At 51.5% G+C, this 15,147-nt stretch overlaps 1 protein-coding gene across 4 annotated transcripts in view; it reads left to right on the top strand.

Moving 5' to 3' along the window:
- Positions 1 to 15,147, top strand: part of LOC116845846 (uncharacterized protein KIAA1522-like) — a 280,571-nt gene that overhangs the window by 114,345 nt on the left and 151,079 nt on the right. Inside the window, exon 1 of one of the 4 annotated variants that reach the window (XM_032819009.1) lies at positions 10,605 to 10,940. The exons of the other annotated variants lie outside the window; for them this stretch is intronic. Coding sequence (XP_032674900.1) covers positions 10,826 to 10,940 — 115 coding nt within the window. The 5' untranslated portion in view covers positions 10,605 to 10,825. Of the gene's footprint in view, positions 1 to 10,604; positions 10,941 to 15,147 lie in introns of those variants that run through there. 4 annotated transcript variants of the gene reach the window in all.

The raw sequence follows: 15,147 nt of genomic DNA, 5'->3' as shown, positions 1-15,147 counted from the left end.
GAGAGAGAGAGAGAGAGAGAGAGAGAGAGAGAGAGAGAGAGAGAGAAAGAACCCCGTCGTCGTGAGTGCCGTCTGCGCGTCCGTCTGGCAAGAAAATCGCGGGCCGGCGTCGTGAATGGCGGAACGCGAAGCTGAATGAAGGAGGTGGAGCGGAGGAGAAGGAGGTGGAGGAGGAAGAGTAGACGAAGACGAGGACGAAGGAGAGGAGTCTCTCTCCTCCACCTTCACTCGAGTGGTCACATAACGTGACGTGTGAGCGATGCTTACTCTCCCACAACGACGACCGGTAGTAGATGATGCTATAATGGTTGGGAGTCGGACATGTGAGCGCGGACAGGAAGTCCTGGGTTTCTATGTACTAAGACGCGGAGTCACGCGGATCTTCGCATGGGGGCCCTGCAAACCTCCTCCTACGTGTCACGCAATTCATTCACGAGCTTTTCCACGTTGCATTAAGTCCCATTACCTGCCCTGCCCGCGCGAGTAGCGACCGGTCAGTACCGGCGCTGTTAGGTGCAGCGCGCGCGCATTTGCTGTCATGAAAAATTAATTGCCCGCAAGATTCGCGAAGAGATAGAGAGAAAGGAAGCGAGGTGTACGTTTTGGCACGTTGCTCCGTTTGAAGCTTTCTCGCGATAATAATTTGACAAACCTGATGCGCGATGTTTTAACGACATTTATCATCTCCTCTTTAATGTCCGAGCCAGTTGAAAATTCAGTGCTAAGGACTCGCGCAGCGGCGATCGCCATTTTCTCACCTCGTTATTCTTCAACTGGCAGGCGCGCCTTCGCGTTGGGCAACGCGTTATGTCACCGGGTCGCGCGCGCGAGAGAGGATTTGCGAAACGGCGAATACATGCGTCTCGAAACGTCATCGATCAGCCGGAGTGCCGCACGAATGTGTGCGTGTCGCTCACCCGCCGTCACAGGAAATCGCGACGACGCGTTGCGTAAGAGAGCGCATTATCGTAGTCACGCGGCCCCAGGTTACAAATTCATTCACGAGGAGCGCTCCCTCAGTATCCCCTCGCGCGTTCACTTTCGCTCGGAGCAGACTTCAACGGATCCTTCTTCCTTTAGCCCATCCGTTTTTGGTCGCCGTCGCGCGGCAGAGGGGCCGCAGAACTCTCTCTCTCTCTCTCTCTCTTCCTCTCTCCTTTTCTTCGTCGCGTCGCGCGGTGTGCCCTTGCCAGCGCGATTGTTACGTCAGAAAAAAGCCGTCGCGGGCAAAAAGCGTGGATAATTTAAATTACATTTCTCATCATAACCCGCGAGCCGGTTAAACCAACACCGGCTTTTTGCCCCGGTGCACCGCGACTCGAGCGAGCGAGCGGACGGGCGCCTCCCGCCACGCCGAGGTGATTCCGCCGCTCTCTCCCTGTCCCTCTTTGTCCTTGGCTCCTCCACCTCTGCGTCCACCACCCGACCGTCTTCTCACCCTCTCTTCTTCTCTCACCGTCTCGTACTACCTGCAAGCTTCCTTCCTCTCACTCACCTCGCGTCTTACACACTGACCACGTTGACGATCGACCTGTCGCGAGCGATCGTCTCGCATGAAAATCGGGGTAGTCGAGCCTCTATTTCATCACGATTGACGAACGTTTTGCCGGTGGTGCGCCGTGAATCTCCCTCATCGAGACTCGCGCCAATCAGTCAGCCCTGAATCCTCCGAGAACGATAAATATTTCACGGTCTCGACGAGCGATCGCGAAAAGCACCAGCTAGATTCGGGGGGTCCAGCGCTACTCTACCGGAAAGATAGCAGAGCTCGAACGTCCGACAAGAGAGATAACGCCACGCGGCATAAACATCATGAATTATTGCGCGACGTGTCTGGGTGCGGTTTTGTGGGGAACGTGTTCGCCGCTTTTTCATCGCTCGGCTCCTCAGCGGGGATCTCTTTCTCTCTCTTACTCTGAAAGCGGTGGTGACTCGGAGAGTTCGTGCGGCGACCTGAGTCGTCCTCGTTCGCTGCCGCCGCCGCCGCCACCACGACCGGTAGCCTCCTATGGGGACCTCGTTATCGGTACGATGTTGATATATAGCGCGCATTGCTCCTTCATCCACGCCCCGCGCGTGGATCCAGAGACGGTCCTTGTTAGACGTAACGTGCGGGGTGCCGGGAAGCAACTCCAGGATATTCAGATCCATTGTTCGGCTTGCCCTCTGTGGCGAAGGCCGACGCCGCGCGCTCGTTCATGCGAGATACTGTCTTATTATAAGACGATGATATCCGAGACTTCCTTGTCTCACACTTGTAGACAGGCCGCGGCTTGATTTTTTTATTCCAATGACCGGCGCGGATTGACTCGTTAACTCCTTAAGTGGTGTGTGCCCGGGAAAGTTTCGTGATAAAATATCAAATCTCTTTTGCTTTATTTAAGCCATTGTATTTTTTAACTTATTCAACTAGCGAATACAAATTAGAAGTATTTTGTACTCTAGTTTTAAACATTTTTCGAAGAAAATAGCATAAATGATTAAATATGTTTATGAAAAAAGTTTATTAGACAAACACAATTATTTTCCAAATCGAATCGTAACATTTTTTGTTTCTCATCGATAAGGCGTCTCCAGTGTTTCCGCTTCAGGTGATTCTTGAAGTGTAAGATCGATCGCTCTCTGTGTACAAGAAGAATTGCGAAAAATCGCGAACGTTGTCCCGGGTACGAGATTTATTAAACAGCACTTCTTTAGGCTCGGGCACGAATGTTCCCGCGCGATAAAACACGCGCCCGTTTCATTCCGGATCGCTGGCTGTTATATAGACGTATCTCGGTCGCGCGGTTATAACGCGCAGAACCGGAAAGGAGAGAGGCTTCAGGTGGTAACACACAGTAGCGAGCGAACTATGAATAATGCAGCAGCTGGACAAATTTATTAATTGCGCGATACCGGCGCGCTGATATTCCCGCGAACATGCAAATCGTCCCGCGTGCGCGCATTATGTTCGCCATTGTTCCCCGTGTCGTTCCCGACAGCATGGTGGACGTTAAACGCGCGCCGTAGATCCGCCTTGGAAAGCGGAGGGAAAAACGCGACCGTTAAATCGGCTCGATAAGAGTTTTAGCGCCGCGCAAGATCGCAAAACGGCACGCAATTCTCTCTTCCTCCCGTCACTCTCTCGTTTCTTCATTTTATGCCGCCTCAAGAGTATAAACCCTTTTGCACACGATGTCGGTGTTCGCCAGCCGCGAGATTCGTCGAGGTCGCGATGTAATTTGCGTTTCAATAGGTGGTAGCCCGTCGGAGCGCACGTACGAGGAACAACAACGACCGGCGATAAGCTCGAGTTATCGCGGCGTTACGTATTTACGAGAAATCGGGTAATTCCTCAAGCCTAGCGTGTGCGGGCGTATTATCGTCTACGATCAAGTGTGGCGACGTAAGAAAAATAACGGCTATTTTCAGCGAGTTGACAGCGTCGAAAAGAACTCCCCTACCCTCGGCAGTTCGATGAGGGGCAGTCGCAAAAAATTACTGCGAGCCAACCTGTGATAAAAGCAAAAATGAAATGCCGGAAGAATTACAAGAACTGTCAGCACGAGACACAAAATTGTATCGTACTCGGAGGATAGAGAGGATCAGAGGGCTGGGATCCTCTTACGCGTCGGGAGAAAAGCGAGGGGAAAACCGCGCGAGACGCGATTTCCCGAGGGCAGGGAAGACAGCGCGTCGCTCGGCAGCGTGTTCCCGGTCGCTTCTCGCGGCCCGCGCACATCCCCAGACCGCCTCGCCTCGCCGAGAGACATTGTAGGGCTTATATGGCGATCCGGCATAAATCAAAGGGCTAATATACTGCGCGGGGTCCCGGTAATGCAGCCGGCGCGGCGGAGGTCTTTTTATCGGCGACGTAAGACAATACGCATTTACATACGCGCGAGCGAGCGTATGCACCGCTCTCGCGTTAGCAGCGGGCCGGGAGATGAGCGAGAGAGGAGCGAATCTCCTTTTCTCTCGCTCGAAACTCGCTTCTCCTTCCGCCGCCGTCGCTGCGCTTTGCCGAGATCCTCCGCTCTTCTCCACGCCCGCCGCGCACTGCAACGCCGAGAGGAGCGAGCGCGAGGAGCGGCCTCTCGAAAGAGCATATGGTATGGCTTATATTGGAGCGAAGGCCGCGCCGGTGCAGCAATTACCGCGCTTTTGCCCGCCGGCTTCTGCGGACCACGCACCACGGAGGGGGCCGCCGCCTGCCTCGACGTCGTCGTCCCTTTTCTCCCTTGAACGCGCGACTCCCCAGTGGACCGCGTCGCTCTTCTCTCCGCTGTTGCGTGCGCGAATGGCGAAAGTGTGCCATGTGGAGCGACGATCGGGTTATAAAGACGTCGAGAGCACTTCTTTCGTTCGCCTCAGTGACGAGAATAAGATTTCTCGCCTGGATGTCCCTCGACAGAGTGTCCAACAGAAAGAACGATATCGTTTTAATTTCCCTTTTAATCTTTTTCGAGGAACTCGGTACTCGCTCGATAACGTACGAGGGAGGTTTCCCTCCTCCACCTCGTTGTCGGTGCATGGCAATCGTCGGCGACCGTCGGCATTCCCTCTGCGGACGATCAATTAAGCGGAGCGGATTAACATCCCGTCCGAAGGACACGAAACCGCGGAAAGGAGGAATTGCAAGAAGGTACCGGCCGGGCGGAACTCGTGTCTCTCCCGGGAGGGTTAACGAACGTACCCTCGAGTCGCGTTCGTACATAATGCAGACGGTGGAAAGGGGAAGCGTGTGCTTGCGGCGGCGGCGGCGGCGGCGGCGGCGGCGGCGGCGGCGGCGGCAGGAGGAGGAAGGCAAGAGGGAGAGAACTCGCGGTTTACGGGTTGACGTAGAAGAATTTAGGGGCGACGGCGAGAGCAAAGGCCCAGTTCGCGAGCGGCCAGATCCCTTTGAAGTCTAAAAACAATGGCATTGTCTCTTCAGTCTAGCGAAAGGCCGCGTCTCTCCCTCTTTTTCTCGGCCTCTCCCCGCCGCCTCCTCGCGGTCGGCCTTGCTTTTTAGATCCTTCTCCTCCGCTCGCCTCTCCAGAGGTCCCCGCAGGGCCGAGAGGCCGCGATCGGTAAGGGCAATCGAGCCAATTTATATTTTTCATTTACATCGGGCCCCCCCAGACACAACACACATACACATGCTTGATAGTCCGTGATTTTATTCGCATCGGCTCGATCGCCGATTTTCCTCAACCCACGCGAATTTTCGCGTTACTCGTTCTCTCGTAAATGTCTGTCGAATATGCGAATGATCGGCAAAAGTAGGATTCTTCACGCTCATTGCACCCTGTCATAATTTTGTATAAGCCAGTTTCAACTCGCACATCGCGAGTGGAATAAAAAGTTTCGCTACAATAGCGGAAAAAGTTGCCGTATATATCTACGACACCTTCTCGAAGTGTCTCGAGCTTTTGCGCTTCTGCGCGTTCCGGCAGTCGCGACGAACGTAAGCACCATTAACTACCGAATTCCAGGGTGCATCCGTGCTGTGCAGGTGCGCGCGCGAGCTTTCGGGTGTCTTTTTGCCGTGTTCATGGATACAGACCCTCGCGGGGCTCTCGGAGGGCCACGCGATCCATAACGGCAATTGAGCCAATTTACATTTTTTCATTTACATGGCCGGGTACCGCGGAACGTTTCGAGACAAGATCGTACCGCTCTGGTTTCTGCCTCTGGCGAGACGAGAGAGAGAGCGAGAGAGACCGGCAGCAGAGCGTGGATACTGACAAACGATCAGCATCCTGCTGATCGGTCGCGTCCGAGGTGCGCGGAGGATACCCGGTCGTTATTTCGGCACGGCTTCCAGGAGCGGGGAATATAACGTGGATCCGTTGTTGTGTGTTGTTGTCGTCGCTCGTCGTCGCGCGGTAGCCAAGGCGAGGCTATTAGGCTCGCATAAGAGCGTCCTCCTTTTGTCACGGTCGGAATTTATTCGTCTCGATTCGCCGGAATCCCCTTGGTCCTCGTCAAAAAAGAAGCCGACCTGTCGCGCGATTCCAGACGGGCACACACATATACACATATACCCGCATCGTCGATCCGACGACGATCTGAAATTCCCGATGCGTCCGCCTCGTGAATTGACTTCTGCACACTCAACGTCACCCTCCCGTCTCCGAAGACGCACTACTACCGAGCAGTGCGCCGATGTTCCATAGACTCGGATAAGATCGATTCGATCGGCATAATCATGAGATGCATGCCCCGCACACGCGTGGTATCGAGAAGACTGGCAAAAAATCCAGAGATTTTTCTTCTCGGCTCGGTGTTTGGTTTTGCCTCGAGGAAATAACTCTCATCGTTGCGTTAACTGTCCGTTCTCGACTTTCGCGAAGTTGGTTAAGGTAAAAGTATCAATTCCCGAACACAATTCCGGACCTAATCCTGGACACTTGTATCCTTTTGGTCTTTAAATATGAGTATGTAAATTCACAAAACACAGAATACATGTATACATCCGATATGTGTGCATATTTTTTAAGCTGAAAGTTTAAATAAATTGTATTTAAAGACCAAGACAACCAGAAGATCCAGGATTAGATGCGTGTCCGAGCATTGTCATCTTACATCCGTGATGTTTTCGAGCTGATAACCAAATCACCTGACGCGATATTCCGCGCGTCTCGAATCCGCCGTGAGAGATCAGTACGTTTTCTCCAATGTCCAAGTTCGCGAAATACACGCTGGGTCCTCCTCCTCCTCCAAAAGAAAAGGAACAAGAAGACTCCTCCTTGCACGAATATGCATCGCGCTCGCGATCCAATTAAGAAAGCGCGACTTGAGTGCGCGGCGGCGGCGGCGGCGCTTTCGTTTCGCCTCTTAAGGAGCTGGTCGCAATTAATGAGTGCTCCGGACGGAAATCGAATTGAGAAATTCCGGCGGCGCGCTGCGGACCCCTTTCGGCGCGGCATCGAGGGGGCGGGGGAGGCCGAGAGAGGGACACCAGCGGGTCCCGAGCGGGACCCTGTCCGCGGAGAACGTCCGTAACATACGTACGGTAGCACGAAAACATTTATCGAGCGACACCGCCCTCCCGGCAGCCCCCCTCTTTATTGATCGACGCAATTAACGGAGTGCGTCTCATTAATTGTGCCGCCGGGCCTTAATTAGGAATCATCAATTCGCGTGGTCCGTCGCTTTCACATGGTAGCTCTGTATGATTAACGCCGGATGGCTGTGGGTTTGGCCATTTTAGCGCAGCGCCGGGTTCTTTGCGGTAAATATAGATAAACCGGAGAATCGCGCCGCGTGTCTGTGGATCAACGGATTTTCACAAACACGGTGCGCACGTCATGACCATCTCCTAAAGGGCGATTTCACATGAGAACTCGTTCTTCCGCGATTGACCGAGGAAAATTATTTCAAGGGATCCGGTTAAAAACTTAAAGCGCGATATCGAAGTCTACTCTGTGTCGACTATTTGATATTGAAGACTTTATCAGTTGGAAACACATGGAGACAAAATAGTGTTGTCTCTGGGAAGAGGAAGAGAAATTTTTCTTTGCACGTGTGACCTGAATAATCAATTTCATGTAGAAGTCGTATCAGCAGACCAGTGGTGAGAATATCTTTGGTCGAGGAGCTCGATTGCGCGCGGACTCTTTTCTCTCATCGCATCGCCGTGGATTTATCCGTCTTGAGGTTTTCGTGACGGAGATCTGGCGAGATCGCCGAGCGCGTGCGGCCGTTGCGCGCCGCGTGAGTCCGTGCGTGTGATTCCTTCAGAGGAGAGAGGACCCTTCCCCGCGCTTTTTCCTTTTCTTCGCGATTTATATCAGCCGGCCGGTATTTATAGGGGCGTATTAATCGCTATCGCCTGTTTAATAAACTTACGACGCGCTCGTTCGGGCTCGTTGGGATTCATTTCGTCCTCGGGATCAGCGCCGTACGCAACCACGCTGCGAGGCCGACCGCGCGAATATTGAAAACGGCGGGGAGATGAAGTAATATTAATAAATAGCATAAATCACAGTGTGTGCTTCGTGAGGAAGCGGAAAGACCGTGCAAAAAGGAGAAGCTCACAGAGAAACGAGCAACGTCTTTATCAAAGGCGCGTCTGGCTGCAGACTGACTCATGCTACTGTCTCATCTCGCGTTTGTTCGAGGGATATCGTCATTCGTCTGTCTCTCTCATCATCCTTCTATTACGAAAAAAAAGAAAGATGAATCTTGTGCCGAAAAATTGATCGGACGGTTGAGACTCATCTCAAGGGCTGCATTCGGGGAGACACTATTTAGCGCTATGAGCGTCTCTGTCCTTGTTCAACTTTCAGGAACAAACAAGGACAGAGTACACTCATAGTGTTAAATAGCGTCTTTCGTAGAACGTAGCCGACGAGATACAACAAACGCCGTGTCAGATAAGATATAAATTTCGAACACGAATTTGAGCCTCCAATTAATACTTTTAATATTATATCTCGACGCAATGATAACGTAGCAAATCAAGTTATATTTCATATTCAGTTTTCAAAAGCGCAGGTTTTCCATTTTTGAAGAAGTTAATTGTCCGACGAAGCGCAACACAAGGAGTCCGGGGAATAATAACGCGCGTTACTCGCAGTAAAACGATAAAAGCCTCCGTTGCGATCGAATGCGGCTGGAGGGCAGTCGGGAAAAATCTCGATGATGTAATGGGCAGTTCCATGGTAATTGGCCACAATTACGCGCGTAGAGCGCGAAAGTTTTCTACCGATCAAAGTAGCCGGCGGGCCGCTCGCGTCGTCGGGGAGTCTTAATGCTTTGGGTTGCGGGGTCACGGGTCAACGGCCAACGGCGATTCCACGTTTTTATTAATTATTTTGGACCATTAGAAAAATGCCGGTGCGCGCATTCGTAGCGCGCGGCGCGTCGGGAGCTAATTTCGAGAGTTAATTTAGCGAACGCACGCTCAATCTCCCTTTTCTCGCTTTTTACGCGTCCTCCGCGATTTCCACGAGACGCACGCGCGCGTTACACACCCTAATTACGATCCTATGCCGCATTCCGAGTCCTGCGCGCGAGCGCGGCCAGGACGGGAGGAAAAGCCGGCGGGAGAAGTGTCTTAACGAGTGCATCTTTCGTGTAGCAGGCCGGAGCGGAGGGCATAATGAATCAATCTTAACGCTTGTAACGGCGCGCACATCGCGCGCCGGCGAAGCGAAGCCGAAACAGTCTTGATGAGATAATGGGCACTTCGATTGTAATTGGCCACATTCACGCGCGTAGCATGAAATTTTTCAGCCTGCACGAGAGCCGGCCGACCGACCGACCGACCGGCTCGCTGTGCTCGGCTGGCTGATGTGGTCTCGACGCGGGGGGGAAGAGGGTCATAGTTCAGAGGTCATAGTCCAAAGCGGGTCTTCCGTGCGCATCCATATTAAGCGGCTTACTTTTACGCACTCGGGTACGCTCGCGGGCGTAAATAAACGCGGAGAGTTACCGACGTCCGTAAGAAAACAAAAACAACGAAAAAAAAAGAAGAGACGCTGTGCCTCGCGGGAGCGAACCACGGGGCGCAGGTCACCACGCGAGAAATCACTCGGGACCGCTGTAGTTACTCGTCGCGGCTTATGTACACCTGCGAAATGGCATAGTAATAATTAATTGATATAAGTGATATAATTGAGCACTACTCTGATCGAGTAGTCTTGTGACTCGATGCAGTTTTTACTCGACAATATTATTTGGAAAAATTCATCTTTCCTCTTTCCTCTCTGAAATTTGCGCAAGTATTCTTTTCTCGTGAACATTTTGCATTTTTAATGGTAAGACGCAAAATTTTCAGGTTCCTCGTTCTTGTGTTTCTTCTGTTGGCAAATTCTCAAGCTAGTCAAATATCGCTACAAATAAGTCTGTTTTGTTCGTCACATACATAAGAGAACCGTGGAAGGGCATACGCGCCAACAATGACTTCTCTATCGACCGCGGGGGTGAGGTCAGCAGTATCTTGGGCTTTTTCCAGAAATCGGGAACGTTGTCGTGACGCGATACGACCACCACGCGAGACAGTCTATGAGCGTCATGCGGAGAGTCAAGACGCGACAAGGAGAGAAAGAGAGAGAAAAGAGAGAGAGAGAGAGAGAGAGAGATGCGGCGACGGGCGCGTCTCTGTGTATTTCTGCCCGCTATCCTTCCTCTCTCCCCGTGTGCGTCGGCTTTTACGCCGCTCATACATATGGCGCGCACACGTGTATAACTCGCATTGTGCGGCTGCCGCGCCGGCTGACATTTGAGAGAGAAAAAAGAAAGGAAAGAAGACGAAAGAAAGAGTGAGAGAGAGAGGGAGAGAAAGAAAAGGGACTGCGGATACGAAGAGGAGGAAGCAGCTCGTGGTGGTGGTAGTAGTAGTAGTAGTAGTAGAAGGAGGAGGAGGAGGAGGAGGAGGAGAAGGAGGAGGAGGAGGAGGAGGATAATACAGGAGGAGAGACGCGAGGAGGGAGAGAGCGGGTCGGCCGGGTCGAGGGATCGAGAGGGTCAGAGGTCACGGGTCGTACGGCATAGCCCTGACCTTCGACCTTATCCCCCTTCCAGACCGTCTCGAGACCCCGTGCAGATCCCTACCAAGCGTACCTAGAGCCCCGACGACTCTACTCCGCGGTCGACTCGAGTGCGAGACTCTCGCGACGAGAGAGAGAGAGAGCCGTGCCGGCCTGGAAAAATACGAAGGAGGAAGAGCGCGCGAACGAAACTCGGCGAAGGCCGTTATCGCGCTCCTTGCGAAATTTCCGCACGCGCATTCGGGGCGCGAGGCCGGTACGTTTGCTTCGAGTGCTCCGCCAGTTCGCGATCACTCGGGTTGTTTATTGTTGTTGTTGTTTGTGCGTTTGTTTGTCGCGCGCGATCTCTCGCGAGTGCAGATCTGATGCGGATGCGTGCGTGCGTCGCGTATCGAACGGAGCACGACGCAGCGGGCGATGACGCGATGAGCGGTGCAGTTGTTTTGAACGGGACAGCCGGTGCGCTGGGAGAAGTGTTGGGTAAATAGCCACAAATTTCTGTGTGACTTTGCAAAGTTTCCTTCTTTCTTTCCATCGGTCGCGCGGCCGCGAATCTCGTTTGCGAGTGTCGAAGTGACAGACAGTCCCAGAGCCTCCAAGACAGCTCATTTATTTATCACCGACATCCGCGCGTCGAGCGCTTTTGTTCCGCACAAACATCATATCTCGCATGACGTTAGCCGGTAATATCTGGAATTCTTAATTGTCATTCGTGTCGCTCTGATGTCGTGGGTCGTGTCGCCGGGTCGCGACGATAACGCGTCGCGTTTCATCTCCGGGTTATCCCGCTCGCTATTAACAAGAATACGCCTCGCTTGACGCCTCGGCGCGATCGCCCGTAAATCGTCATTACTACACAATAACGGCGCGCCGCGTGTGTAATATTCTCGTTCTCCCTCCCAGTTTGAAAATCATTATCGCACATTATGACCGTAGAGCGACAGAGACAATGACGATAAATTATTCGGAGTGTTAGCAATAAATTCGTTTTATCGCGCGAACGAGCTGGGAATTAAATCAACCGCACGTCGACGTCGGCAAAACGCGCGGCGTTTGTATGTGTTGACGATGAAGAAGACGTTCGATCGATTCGTACGTACTCGCGCCAACTCTTTTATTCTATGTAAAACGTAAGGCAACGTGACGCGACTTGCTCGATCCGTCAACCTTTTCGACACAAATCGAGACGCGCATTAAAGGCCAGGTCAAAGCTTTCACTCGACCTCGCGAACGGAACGTATCGCGGTCGTATCGCCCGGCCCGATTACAAACGCCGCGCTCATTATCGTTTCTTTCTCTCTCTCTCTCCCTCTCTTTCCTCCTCTCTCTCTCTCTCGTCTCTCTTTCAGGGTCAGTGTCACGCGTTTAGTATCGATTCGCGTGGTCGCGTGATTAGTTACTCTCCTGTGTTAGTCGCCTTTAATGGGCGTGCGCGATCCCATTCGCGATTGTAAACGCGCGACGCGATACATCGTCGATGTAGGCTGCGCGCGCGCGGCAGGGAGTGTGCGGCTTTAATTACCACGTGCCGAGCCGAGCGACGCCGCTGAATAATCGTAAATAAAGCGGGAATGACGAGCGCAATCAAGAACGCCTTTCCGGGGAAACGCGAGCGCCCCGCGAATCGCTTAATGGCTCGTAAACGAATCTTAAGTGACCGACAAAAATTAACTTGTAATGACATAATTCCGCGCGCTCGTTCGCGCCGCGAGATGCCTCTCGCGGAAACATCGTCGACTTCGTGGACTAATTACACGATTACATCTTTGGGTTAATTCTTTTTTTTTATTGACGCTTTACGAATTAATTCATATTTCTTACTTGACGGTAAATTTACAAATAAAAAGCGTGACGGCTAAAATTTTATTTAGCGACGATAACTTGTATCTCTTTATCTATTTCTCTCTCTTCCCTCCCCCTTCCACCCTCTCTCTCTCCTCCGCTGGATTTGCAAATACCGCCGTTAATGAAGAGGATCGCTATCGCGCCGGTAGCCCCCTCGGTTTGCATTACAATCACGGAGTGAATCGTTCCCTTGATTACGCGGTGAGGTAGGTTGCGTATACATCTCATTCGCGCGTGGGTGCGTACGTGCGTAGGTATCGTAGGTTACGCGCCGCGCGGCCGCGTATGACCTTACACCACGGTTCGTTAACGGGGATCGTCGTCGTCTCCTTCTTCGTCGTGCACTTCGCGTACGTCGCTGACCTGACGTGGGCGCGGGGCCACGCGTCGCTAATTACGAGCAATCAGACGCGGCAGCTTCATGCAAATCTGACCTCTCGCGAGGGCAGCCGTAGGTAACGATCGGCCCGGTGAGACACGTGGGCCGGAGATTTCGTCTCCAAAATTTCTCTTGCCATTGTGAGACCGATCGCGAAAAATCGTCAGAATCACCAAGTCATGTCCAAAAGACGAGCTACGTTTTATGATTCCGTGCAGTTATATGGAGGAATAATAACATAACGACCGAAATTAACGGCGAAGCTTGCCCTGAGTGGACATTACCGTCTTCGCCGTCGCGTCGGATCGCAAAGGAGTTAACTAAATAACTTGACCATTTGATTCCGCTAGATACGGCGGGCCGTGGAGATGATTTATAGCGCGCCTCGTTAGTTTTTGCTGTTGATCTCGCCGGAAACGTCATGGCGGACATAATAACTGGAAAATTGTCGCGACACGTCATTATCCGTGCAGGTGCACGGAGAGAGCCCCCCTTATCCAACTGTACTTCATTTCCTGCTGCACGGAACGTTTCTTAACCCTGCGTTTATCCCGCGCTGCCTGAAAGGTTCTCGTTAGGTGAAACTCGCGTAGAAATTATACGTTACTCTCGCACCAATTACAGACCTCCTCAATCTCTCAATACGTAGGAAAATGTAAATTAGGTTTCAATGTGCAACTCCATTACCTCTCCTGAATTATCGCATCGGCTGTAATTTTATTAATTCCAGGATGCTCCGGCGGGTCGTCGTGAAAATTTCGGAAAAAAAATGTCTCCGGTGGTAACCCGTGATTAGGAGCGGATAAGTATCCCTTTTTGGAGGCCGATCGTTTTCGCGGGTTCTCCGTCGAGGTGTCCGGAGGGAAAGTATCTCTCCTTCCGTGTAATTCTGAAAAAATTGACGAATATCTAACATCGCACACGTCGCGGATGCGTCTCGAGACGGTTCAAGCCCCGAGGAGAAAGTTCAAGCTGCGTCACTTCCCCGTTCAGGTCGCGTCGGTGATTTTGAGAATTTTGACGACCTGAACGCGATTGTACGTACATACGACGTGTGCACGAAAGTGTGCGGGCGCGAAAGAGGAGAAACGCGAATCGGTATGCCTTCGTAGTTCTGGTTTTATCGAGGTAGCTCCTACCAACACCGCCTCTTTAACCTCCACCACCTCCTCGAGGTCCGCCCACAACGCGTGCTCGTTCATTCCCTTCGCTCCATCCCCGTAAACTCCCACGCCACGTGCTTGTTTCTCTCTCGTCTTTGGCCTTTCATCCGTTACGATACACACGGCGACGTTTCCTCTCTCGCGACGAGACTTCAGTCCACGATCTGTCTCCCCCTGACCTCGTGTGCATTACCGGGAATTGGTCTCGATGAAAATGGACATAAATTTCAATTATCCGAGCGCCTGTCGGCCGAGAGGCCTTGGAAACTTATAATAATACTCGCAAATACTAACGTACGCGACGGTTGAAATGCTCATCGATAAAATACATTTTTATTTCTGGATTTTTTTAAAATTAATAATACTATTGCACACATTTTTCCAATACAAACGTAACCGATAAAGGTATAAAATTCACGACCCAAAGTCAGTATCGTAGAAAAATTAAATCGCGCGAAAATAGACATGGTTCGAGAATCTCCTGCGAGGAACTTCTGAAATCAGTACGTCGGCCCCCGCCTAGTCTCTCGCAAGAACTAATTAGCCAGTTCCCTTCTAACCGCGTGGACGGACGCTGTTCGCCGCAACTCGGCAATTCGCGACACGCGGTGGTCGCGGCAAAAATCGGCCAGGTTCTCCCCGTGCGGGATTACGAGACGCAAACGCGTTCCGCTTAACGCGCGGAAAATTACCAGGCAGTTTTGCGCGAGAATGCTAGAATACACGGGCTTTACGATCGTCCGGGCTTAATACACAAATGCCGGCGCGACCGATGCTGAGCGCCGCTCTCTTTTCGGGCCTTTTTGCCGAGCTAATGAAACGGGCCGGGGTGCCAACCGAGTGGGTGTCCCGCGTGGTGCGTGTTTGCACGCGTGATACGCGCTGTCGTGAAATCGAGAGAGAAAGAGAGAGAGAGAGAGAGAGAAGCAAGATTTATTAGGCACTATGAGACTAGGTCCCCTCCAGCACTACAAAGAAAATGTACAAAAAAACAATATTTTTAATAGCGAGAAGTATTAGTCATAACAAAATTATTTCATAGAAATCTATAATGCTTTATGTGTATCGTAGAAAGTGAAAGTATAATCCTAATATTATATGATGAATAAAGGATAACTTGAAAAAGATCTAGTGTACAATATGACAAGTTGAGCTTTTAAATTTTATCAATTTAATATTATGTTTTATCTCTAATAACATAATTAATAGAAATTACACTTAAATTAATAAATAAAAAGAGAGAGTTTTTATTAAGGAGATACTTGAAAACGACGAAAAATGACTTTTTTTTGCAAAGTTT

The sequence above is a fragment of the Odontomachus brunneus genome, unplaced genomic scaffold, assembly GCF_010583005.1.
Source record: "Odontomachus brunneus isolate Ranch 3 - 2012 unplaced genomic scaffold, Obru_v1 Obru_scaffold_058, whole genome shotgun sequence".
NCBI lineage: Eukaryota > Metazoa > Arthropoda > Insecta > Hymenoptera > Formicidae > Odontomachus > Odontomachus brunneus.
The sequence above is the reverse complement of the archived record's forward strand: the minus strand, read 5'-3'. Positions and strand labels throughout refer to the sequence as shown.